This window comes from Ciona intestinalis, chromosome 4 (assembly GCF_000224145.3).
Source record: "Ciona intestinalis chromosome 4, KH, whole genome shotgun sequence".
NCBI lineage: Eukaryota > Metazoa > Chordata > Ascidiacea > Phlebobranchia > Cionidae > Ciona > Ciona intestinalis.
In genome coordinates this window covers 1,217,128-1,228,593 of record NC_020169.2, presented here as the reverse complement: position 1 = coordinate 1,228,593, position 11,466 = coordinate 1,217,128, and the positions used below count along the sequence as shown (strand labels likewise).

At 35.7% G+C, this 11,466-nt stretch overlaps 1 protein-coding gene across 3 annotated transcripts; it reads right to left on the bottom strand.

Annotated features, from left to right (window-relative positions):
• Positions 1 to 2,247: 2,247 nt before the first annotated feature.
• Positions 2,248 to 11,434, bottom strand: LOC100180515. Of its 3 annotated transcripts, XM_026834213.1 has the most exons (15): positions 11,240 to 11,434; positions 10,787 to 10,935; positions 9,487 to 9,643; positions 9,155 to 9,413; positions 8,785 to 9,121; positions 8,170 to 8,261; positions 7,780 to 7,859; positions 7,368 to 7,498; positions 6,694 to 6,784; positions 6,008 to 6,098; positions 5,461 to 5,612; positions 4,814 to 4,950; positions 4,344 to 4,449; positions 3,753 to 3,842; positions 2,248 to 3,184 (listed from the first exon to the last, which is right to left on the bottom strand). In XM_026834213.1, the coding sequence occupies exons 1-15, from the start codon at positions 11,277 to 11,279 to the stop codon at positions 2,907 to 2,909; spliced, it is 2,190 nt and encodes a 729-aa protein (XP_026690014.1). In that variant the 5' UTR covers positions 11,280 to 11,434; the 3' UTR covers positions 2,248 to 2,906. The 3 variants fall into 3 exon arrangements, with proteins under 3 accessions (XP_026690014.1, XP_018667196.1, XP_026690013.1); XM_018811651.2 differs by having other exon boundaries at positions 8,785 to 9,413; XM_026834212.1 differs by having other exon boundaries at positions 2,248 to 3,181; positions 8,785 to 9,413.
• Between the last annotated feature and the right edge of the window lie 32 nt (positions 11,435 to 11,466).

Below are 11,466 nucleotides of genomic sequence, written 5' to 3'. Positions count from 1 at the left end.
ACATTTAGCTGCACAACTCTTACCACGGGCTATGAGCTTTTACTGAACCAAAGCAATTTAATTTGTCACTTTTCGACCTCGATGTGGAACGTATAACGAGTAAGGCACGACCTCTTCATAACCAACATAATTTCTGACTCATCGATAACCATAAGCTGACTACAGCGCCAACTTTGCGGAACGTTGCACAAAAATTAAATACAAACGCCTTTTATCCACGTAACCTGGTTCACTGAATATTTTTACCTACGCATGCAACGCTCTCTGGCGACCATCTAATTCTCCCAACCTAACAAGGATTATATTTTGTTGTTGAATTTCCAACAATTTTTTGTCGCAAGCGCACACGACAGTATATATGATCCACTTCCAAATGCTAACATTGCGAACCGCCTATGTATTGATCCAACTCCAGGATCCGATTGATAATATTGTCGCTGTATTAATTAAACAACACATCGAAACCAGCGCATAGTTTCGCTGTGCTGTGCTGTTTAGTTAATACAGCGACAGTGTTATCCAGGCAACTCCTAAACTTTCCTATGAGCGCATGTCGAATAGTAGGGCTTATACTCAGTTCAAGGAAATGCATAAAAGGCCTCAAATTATACAATCGAGGTATCTCGTGGCAACCAGGATGTGAGCTGAGATATTTGTTTGTGACGTTTGCGGAAATAACGGGACCATGTCGACCGCATATTAAACGATTCAGTTTCGTATTTTATAAAACTGAACTCAACTTATTGAAACTAAATACAGCATAAACCCTCTGTGCATAAAAAGTTTCGCTACGGTTATTTACCCCGTAAATATTCTTTGCTTACAACCAAATGGTACGTAAAAAGAAAACAAAAACATGTTTCATCTTACCCCACCCTAAACTATATCGTATCATCATATTTAGTGAAGATGGGACACCTTTAGCGCATAATATCCAAGTATCCTGATCCTGTTTTAAACAATTAACAACAGTCTATGGTAGTCCTGAGGATACGGTTTTATAATTATTTGAAGGTTCTTCGTTTACTGCCAAATGGGACGAGAAGCAATTGTTACATTGGTTATAATTGGGCAAATGGGAATTCGTTGTTGTTGTCAGTCTTATTTGTTGTCATCAATTATAATCTCAAATATATCGATAATACGAAGTATAAATTCCAAGAAATCGACATCCGGATTAAATATATTCCAAGTATGACTCGTTGGACTTAGAATAGTATAGTTATCGATTGGTTGTGTTAAAGTAAGGTGCTGTATGCGACACTATATCGTGCTATAGGTTGTGTTTTTTTACGATAGAAGACGAACTTCGGTTGAATTTATCTTAAAGTATTTCTACATTTCGCTACCTCAGCCACACTCGGTCTCCATGCAATTTAAAGCCGCAAATTCAAAGCTGACAAAGCAAGGGGGTTAAGGCGGGGCTTAGTGGTTTGGGGGAGAAAATAGAGCAGTGAGAAAAGGTGCTATATTGGTTTGGAATTATAGGGTAAAAAATGTCGGCTTTGATTTTACAGCTTTGAATAAGCTTAAAATGGGTCTACTCGAATCATAGGTTAAGTATGGCACAGTGGTTATAAAGGCTCATCGCCTCTAAACCAGACGATACACGGGTCGGAGATTCTCGGCAGTTGTTAAGTGCTGTCCGTGACAAAGACATTTAAACGACAATTGATTAAACCTAGCAGTGGTTCTTATGGATTGTCCAAATTGTCCTTCACACAAAAATAAAAATAGTTGTCAAACAATAATCACCCACAAAGATACCTACATGGTAACTCATACGCGGGCACGAGATGCACGAAACAAGAAAATATAAACTGCGATAACGACTGTCGTTGTTTTGTTCGTCGTGGACATTTCTTTGTTCATTACAGACATTCTTTTATTCGACACGGTCACTTATTTTGAACTCGCGTATTTTTAGTCACTTTGTTTTGTTCGGGACGGACATATGTATCATATCAGAATTTTTTGTTCGACACAGACGTATATAGTAGGGTGGGGGAAGACGGGACACCGTTAGCACATAATATCAAAATGTCCTGATCTTGTTTTAAACAATTAATGATCTATGGTAGTCGTTAGAAACTGGTTAGAATGAAAAGGTGTCCTATCACCCCGACCCTACTATATACTTATAAATAATACGAACTAAAAACGACCGACCGCTCTTGCTCTTAAACATTTAATTAACAAACTTTGACAGTGATGACGATTTTGTAACCAAAATAAACCACACGAAACAAATGCAACCTTTTATACGAATATATATCAAATATTTATTAAAACATTTCGCTAATAATAGCAGAATAGACTGAAAATATGTAAAAGCTACTACTACGTATAACAAAGGAACTAGGACTACATGGAACGACGTAACACTAAAATACAAGTAAAACTTACAGAGTTTTGGTGGTAAAATTTGGCGTTTTGCAATACATTTGTAAAACACATAGCAATATTTAGTTGTGTAAACTGTTGTTACAGTGAATGTGTAATAAGTAACTTTAAAATAAATTCAATATCGTTCAGTACTAGTGGCGTTTCAATGATAAGTGTAATGCTTCACAATTTTTGGATTCCATTTTACAGAAACGCATAAAAAATGCTGTTTTATAGAAAATGTCCCGAAAATGGGTTTAAGTTTTACAAAACTCACAGTAAATAATACAAACACTTGACTGGGCGTTCACAGTTACGTTGTGAACGACAAACTATTTTAACACAATTCGGAATCAACACATTAAGTACGTAACACGGGTCAGCACCATAACACAATTCAATTGGAGACACTTGTAATAAAAACCAATGCAATATAATAGGGAGCACAATGTGGGAGATAAAACACAATGTTGAAATTGCAATACTGGAACTATAAGGTGAAAATTTTGGCACAAGTACGTTTAACTATGCGGGGAACGAGCGCCCGTAAGTCGGGCAAGTTCGTCTTCAATTTCTCTCACCACTGACCTGTCGGAGACGCTACCGGGTAAGGACGTTGAGGGAAAGTTTAGTTGACTATTCCGATCGACTAGGGGTGGGTAGCGGGTCGTGTTGGTCGGACTATCAGTTGAATGAGGTAAAGATGGGGACGATTGTAAGTCGCTGTCGTTGCTAGGGAGTGAGGATTGAAGGCGTGATACTTCATCAAATGCACGGTATGGTGTCCATGTGTTACCTGCTATATAAGGAGTATGAATATTATGAAAATGTACCATGTATAGAGTTATTAAAATAAAATATAATAGTGCCATGGTATAGTGGTATGAGCACTTTACTATGAAACAAAAGGTAATGGGTTCAAAACATCAATTTGTGTTGGACAAATTACTAGACTGTCACTGATCAAATTCAAGGCACTTATGGGTTTTTAAAATTGTAATTCCCACAGAAAAAAATCAACCACAAACTTTGTAGTTACTTGGTAACTTGTACGTGAGTATGACTGGTTACGTAACACAATGTCTTCATGTGTGGTCATATGTTTAAATTATGTGTAAATGGCACAGATAAGGTGCAGTCACGTCGCAATTTTTTATATAAAATAAAACACATGTGTTATAGCATAAGATGTGGCCCACCATGCTAGTACAAATAAGTGACAGTAATTATTCAAGCCAAAACTATTTCTACATTGATGCAGTTAACCTAAGTAGGATGTCAACTTTAATAGGAAAATATAATTTAGTTCATATTGTACAGTACATGATACGTGTTTGTGTAAACGCAGATTACAATATTTTTTATACCTGGACCGTTAGTTCTTCGTATTGGAGTTATATACGTTGGTTGGCCACTCGGTGAGGCTGCAGAGGGCACCAAATATGACGGAGGTTTACCTGCAATAAGTTTAATTATTTTGGGGAAAATATTGTTTGAGGTTTAAAGATCATGGAATTAACACTTTTGACTCAGAAAGGAACTATGATAGTTGTATTAAGTTTGGTAATCAAATATTTTAATTGGCAGATTTTATCATTACATAGAGAAGCACGAGTAAGATAGCTAAACATACAATAACATACTTTAATGGTAAATGTTATCAGCGCATGAGTTCTCAAAGTAGTACATAGTTACCCAAACCCAGTGGTTGGTATTGTTTTGTTGAAATTGTACATTAACACACACAAAATAAGGTAATTTCTTTAGCCCCATTACAAAACACCCCTAACCATTAAAATATCACCCACGGACTTGCATATGTGGTAATTCTTATGCAAGCATTGGGTATGTATATGAAATACGGCAAAAGTTAAACAAAAACTTTTGCTTCCCCACCACTCTGGGATAAATAACTAACATAAATTTATTTATTTGAACAAATGATGATGAAGACAAACCTGAGTTATTCGCCACAAGCACTGGTGGAACAGATCGATTCCTGGGATTTAAATCTCCTCTTCCATGAGGAGCGGGCATCAGTACTCCATCAGGATCATCAGGGAACTATGCAATGTATGGGGAGAATATTATTTGGGATAATGATATGACATGCCATCAATGTGTCGTTGGGCAAGATACTCCAGTGGTTTTTTTTTGGTTGTCATATTGATAGATATACAGTACGGTAGGGGAAGATGGGCCCCCTTTAGCACATAATATCCAAATACCCTAATCGTGTTTAAACAATTAACAACAGTCTATGGGAGTCGTGAAGATTACCGTTTTGAAATTCTTTAAATGTTATTTGTTTACTACTAAATAAGATGAGGAGTGTATAAAACAGAACAACCTGTGTTATAACAAACGTTGTTTTCTGGGCATGCAAGGATAAGGTAAGTTACATTTAAATAAAAAGGTAAATATTAACCATTGATTCTTGTAGTGAATATGGTGACAATGGTTTTGGAATATCTGAACTCCTGTTACTACGTGGGGAAATTAAACTGAACGCATCTTCTAACAAAGCAGCCATCCTCTCACGGGTGTCATTCGGTGAAACCACATCTGGAAAATGCCATTTTGGATTAGATAACACTGCCTGGAATTTGTATGTTAATGTTTGCACAAATAATGTATGATTGGCACTTTTTATAAATTTTAATACTAGCCATCTGATATTGCAGCTATATTTCAAATTACAAAAATTAAAACTTTCTGTCAATTACACATTCTAAATTATACAATGATAATAAGTTATAAACAATACAGCTTTACTAAAAACGGCAAATGGATAGTTAGATACAACAACTTTAAAAAAGGAGGTTATAATTGAATTTGGCAAAAAAAGTAGGCAGTGCTAGAAACTAAACTAATTTTTAATGTTCTGTAAAAAAGCACTGCAACTAATAATTTTAAGGTATAAGTTTTAATAGTGGAAAAAAATAGCAGTAACAACTACTAAATACCCAATCAATAGCAGTGGAAATGGGTCAACTCTGCCGCAATTCTGAGGTCCTATGCCATGCAACCGTATAGGACCTCATCCACATAGAATAAAATAGAGTAAAGACTCACTTTTGTCGGGCTTTTTAGGCGTTGTATCAGAAGAACTGAGCTGGGTATAATGTCCTGGTGGTTGGTTATATTGACCCAATAATAAATTAAGATCTGGATCAACCTGGTGATCTGGAACTTTCATTTTACCTTGACGCTTGTGCATTTTTTTTCTGTTTTAATAGAAATATTATGAATTTATTGAAAATTTTAATAAAAAAAAGAATCAAAAAAAAGTTGCATAATTTTTATAACGTTATTACTGTTGTTTAAAATAAAAAAACTATAGAATATTTTATAGTTATATTAATATATCACTATTGACTAGTCTCTTATAGTTAAATTTTTTTATGGTTAAGAAGATTGTAAAAATACATCCATGTGTTACAGTTTAGTGACATCAGTGGGTAAAACTTGATGCTTAATTTAAATTTAACGTTTGTACTTAAAAATCCTAAAAAATGGCACATCAAAAATTGTACAATATAATTTTTTCCAAATTACCATTAGCTTTAAGTATTTCGTTTCTTTGTTAAGAAAATTAAATTTATATAATTTGTGTTGTTACCTGGGTCGTTGAAACACAGTTGGTGTGCTTGGTTGAAGAACAGAATCTACTTCACTTTGTGCTTGGTTGTATGCTTGCTGTGCAGTAGGATCTGTATGTTGAAACATGGGGGTCATTTATTTGTTTTGTAGACAAGTTCCACCACCATAGAACAGTGGTTGGAGCATGCGCCACTTAACTAAAGGATACTAAATTCTAGGCTTGATGCGGCTACCATTGCCTGTATGCTTAGGTAAGACACTGAAACCAAGTGTTCAATATTTGATTGTCAAAATTAGCAGCTCATACAGAAAAAACACAAAAATAAAATCAACTACCAAAAGTTCCTAAACTTTGGTGTTTTCTTCATGGTTTGTTTGTTACCAACAATTTATAAAAAGCTACTGTGTTACCATGCCCGGCATGTGTTACAGTGTGCCCCATCACACAAGTATAAATTTTTTCATTAATTTAAATTAGAAACATAACCCTTATTAATTACAGCCATTTGCCTCATATAAGAGAGAGAACTATTCACTACACATATCATGTTTGTTTGGTCTAAATATATTGTAATGAAATCAAAACTTCTGCCACAGCAAGAATACAATGGTTCCTTCGCCTCGTGCGTGCTTTGAATAAAAATATTTTGAATAGTTTTAAAGCGTCAATGGTCCTTTGTGTGGTTTACTAAGCAAACAACATACCCTCACTGTCCAGTTGATGTTTCTGAGAGTATTTTCTTTTCAATCGTTGCTTGTTTCGATGCTCGTCTATATTCGAGCGTTGGCGTGGCAACTGACAATTAAAAAACACAATTTGGACAATCCCTTTTGTTAACTGGGCATAAAGTGCGCTTCCTATTTATTTAAGCACTTGACCAGTGAAAAGGGGGGAGGGGGGATTTAAATAAACACAGCAGGATACACTATGGTTAATTCAAGCCATGAATTTTTGTTTCAAAAATAAATTCAATATAACATTTTTACATTGGGTAGGTGGAAAATATAAAATTGATGAAGTTTTATTGGGCATTTCCTTGAGGTCAATTTTTATAATAGTGGTAAACATATAAAATACATTTTTGTAGGTTGGCCAAAGTGCTATTGCATATTCTAGGTATATAGTAACTTGTACACCATGGAACTAAACCTGTCCTTATATAAAATATAAATATGCAAGTCTTCTGGTCCCTTTCAGACGTAGATTTGTTTGTATTTACCCATACAGATACATTTATGTATATGCCTGTTTTTTTGTTCACCACTTTATAGCAATTAGTTTCTAAACAAAACAATGACAGAAACACAGTTCTGCTTGTGGCCCCTATTTGTGGCCCCCTTACAGTTAGAAACAGAAGTCTAAACCAATGCAAACTTACGAATCGATCAGATAATGGAGGAGGTTGGATGGGAGGAAGATTCATCGGGTGGATGGAGGTTTGGAACTTTCCTCCTCTCACTTCTTTATTACTGGGGGGACTTGCCATTCGTGGAACATCAAAACTCGGCTCTGTCAATTTTGGGAATAAAATAATATGTGGAATGCAATGATAATTATTACAATTTATCCAGGTGTTCATCAGTGACTTTAAAAATAGCCAGCCTTTTTAACCCTATCAAATGATAATTATTACAATTTATGGATCAATTTTTCATCAAATAAAATAAAACACTAAAATTAAAATATTAAAAAAATTCGCTTTTTTTAAAGAGACAATGTTGAAAATTCAAAGAAATGATATTAAAAATCAGCATTAAGTAAAATTAAAAAAAAACTGATTATGTACAAACCTAATATATGTGGAGGGAGGATGGGAGGTTCAGGTTTTATATTCTGTGGCTTTGCTGGCACTGGCTCAGGTGGTAAGTCCCTGTTATAAGAAGTAAAGCATGGAGCAACAAACTTTGATTGTTGATATTTATATACATTTTATGCACATATTTGTTTCTATTAGAAGTTGAATTTAATTAAAGTAAATGGCTCGTTTATTTGCCAGGAGTAGCGGCCACGCTTTTTCTTCCAATTAAATGTAAATATGTTTTAACTGTAAGCATGTTTCAACAACTGTTGTTTTGTTGCCATATCTGTTTTTTTCATTTAAAATATTTCCAAATCTTCGCTACCTTAATCAAAAAGACAAATAAAAGTTATTATTATTATTATTATTGAATTATAATTACCTGGGGGGTTTTGGTTTGTCAGGAATAATAGGAATTGGTCCATCAGTATGAGTTATATTGTCTGTAGGTCCAGTTTCTACTCCTATGTTTTTCTAAACAAAACAGAGTATGCCACGTAAGATAATTACTTGGTTATACATAAAATTAATCCTAAGAAACAAGAGTTTTGGTTTTAGTTAACAGTGAACTATCACTGAGCAGTTCACCATTCATATACTATGGTGTAGCTACAAAAGTTCTTTATTTTGACTTTTTCGTTAACACTATAAGGATGAAATGACCAGGAATTGTTTACGAACAACGCCACTCCGGCGCCGCGGCAAAGGGGTTAGCGCGACTGCATGCAAACCAGATGGTTTCAAGGCTCGTCGCTGCTACCATTGTGGGCGTATGTGTCCTCGGGCAAGACACTTAATGGCAATCGCTCCAACCCAGGGGTCACTAATAGGTTGTCCAAATTGTCAACCATATGTAAAAAAATCCCCCAAAAATAATCACCCACAAAGTAACATACATGGTAATTCGTAAGCTGGCACAAGGTGTATGGACACCTGTTTTAACGACTGACCATGTGAGGATAAAGTAAGTTACATTTATTTATTCATTCGCACTCACCTCATCTTTAGGAGCAAGATCTCGTCTTTTTTTACAAAGAAGATAAATCAAAACAACGATGATGATCAGCGCTATGATGAAAAGAATGATAAACACAATTGCAATTATCATCCAGAAATCCTCGCATGGTGGACAAGGTGGGCAACTTGTGTTCACAGCATCTGTTGTTGTGTCAAACACAGTTGTGGAAATTATTGTTTGGTTTAATGTGGTTGAATCTGTAGATGACGTGGTGCTCAATGATGTGGTTGGTGGTATGCCAGTTGTTGTAGTTGTCCTTATGCCGATTGTTGTAGGACCCAATGTTGTCCCCATACCAGTTGTTGTAGAACCCAATGTTGCCCCCATGCCAGTTGTTGTAGAACCTAATGTTGTCCCTATGCCAGTTGTTGTAGAACCCAATGTTGTCCCTATGCCAGTTGTTGTAGAACCCAATGTTGTCCCTATGCCAGTTGTTGTAGAAGCTAATACTAATGTTGTTGTATCGGTTGTTGTTGGTGAGAAAGTTATTGCTGTGGTGTCAGTTGTTGGGTTTACAAGTCCTGATGTAGCCATTGAAGTGGTTGAAGTCATTTGGGTTGTTGTTGATTGGCTTCTACACACTGGTAGTGGTACGGATGAGTTTACGTCTGAAAATAAATTCAATGAACTGATAATTGTGTTTAAAGTTGATTTTTATTTCAGTTTGGTTCAGTTACTTACATCGTGGTAGTACGGTCACATAACGTTTCAGATTTGAAGCTAAAAAATGAGTATTGGCGCAAAGAAGATTACTTTCATTAACTGCTACACCACTAATTGATCCTGGTATAAAAACCACAGTGATACTGCACTGTGATGTTTCTCTTATTTCGCAAAGCTGTGTGAAACAAGAAGCGTTAATGAAAAAAAATGGTCAACTGGACAGCATTATTTTATAAAGTAGACATTGAGGCTCATCACTTTTACACCCACTTTTTTCAAGGTTGTAGAAATAGTTATAAATAATAATTTATAAAAATAATGTAGTTTAATGGGTAAAAAAGCCAATCTTTGATCTAGAACTAAAAAAGTCATAAAATTTAAGAATTTTATTCTATTCTATCTGGGTGAGGTCCCACAGCCTGACATGCTATTGGTCCTAGGTCAGTGGTTCCCAAAGTTTTTTTAGCGTGACCCAAATCAGAGTTTTATGAGCATCTCACGACCCATAGGTAATTCTTTAGCTGGTTGCCACCTAAAATTTTGGGTTCAAAATGTTTAATAGGCCTCACTGATACCTGCTGTCTATAGTATTATGTTCTGTCACAATGGTGATGTATTACGTACGTTAAGGGACTTTATAGACTTGTTTTCGCACTGTTTTATGGTAGTGAAAACCTTAAACCCCTAATTCCCAGCCAATAAACCCCAACAAATTACGTAATCTGTAACGTAGATCAAACGAAACAATAGACATTCTGTGACCTAGGCTAAAATACGCCGCACGTAAAGGCTAAAGTACGATGCATGTGCCTCTTTAACATTCAAGCCTGTTTTAAACCTCCTACATGCCCAATGATTTACGTGTCAATCCCTATTATGATGCAAATAATCGACGTGTGAATTGCTATTATGTCGTAATTAATTGCCAGGTCAAATAATCGCTATTATGACGCAATGAATCCACGTGTAAATGCCTACTATTTCGTAACAAACAGCTAAGAAAAAAACCTAAATATAGGGCTGAACTACAACGCAAACCTAACCCGAGCACTTAAAAAGAAAAAAACTCGTTTTAATAAATTTGAATCACCTTAGGCGCGACCCATTCTTCCACCCTGTGCGACCCATGTTTAGGTTGCGACCCATACTTTGGGAACCGCTGTCCTAGGTTTTGGACCAGGATTGGCCCATTACCCCAACACCCGTGGTGCTACCGCATAAACCTTTCCAGTTTAAAAAGCCTGTCGCTTCGCCAGATATAGGCGACAAGGGCTTTAATGGTAATGAACGGGAGATTCAACAATACAGCTTGACTTACACGGAAGGGTCCTTCTGGTTCAGATGACGGTATCCATGAACAATCATTTATTGGTCGGTCTACATCAAGGTTAGATAACCAAAGACCTCGAATAAACTCATCCTCAAAGGCTTTAGATGACAAATCAGCAGAAGCATCATTTGCTAAGTCTTTAACAACAACATAATGTTAATAAGAGAGCAGAGCCCCAATGAATGGACACGTACCATTACAAAATTACTTATAAAGCAGATGCGTTTTGTGCAACTTCTGGGCCATGTTTGAATTATAAACTTAAACTGGGTACCCTCGCTTATAAAACTTAAATTTTATAAACAAACGTTTAAACTGATCATATAATGTTTAGGTAAAAATGAAAATAAAACAACTTTGTAAAAAAAGATCCATGTGGCGCCATAACATGCCTCACATATTAATATTCTTGAAAAGTATTGAAAAATATTGCTTGCCTACCTATTTGTATTTCATTGGTGTTAGGAGGTTTGTATGTCATTGAACATCTTCTTGTTTGAATAGAAACCTCGGATACATCAGCGATGTTACTTTGAAAAGTTTGTAGCAATAATGAAGTATTCTTATTTAGCAAACCAATTGCATATGCGGAACGAAGTCCGCTTCCATTTCTATAAACAGAGAAGTATATCTGAAAAAAAAAAGTGTTGTTCTTTAGTGCAAATTAA

Excerpts from the sequence above, each read along its gene's own strand:
- LOC100180515 (XM_018811651.2), bottom strand. The coding sequence starts at position 11,279 with ATGACATACAAACCTCCTAACACCAATGAAATACAAATAG. Across the intron at positions 7,860-8,169 it reads GACAAACCAAAACCCCCCAG|GGACTTACCACCTGAGCCAG; the intron begins GTAATTATAATT and ends TTCTTATAACAG. Across the intron at positions 3,843-4,343 it reads GCTTGTGGCGAATAACTCAG|GTAAACCTCCGTCATATTTG; the intron begins GTTTGTCTTCAT and ends AACTTATTGCAG.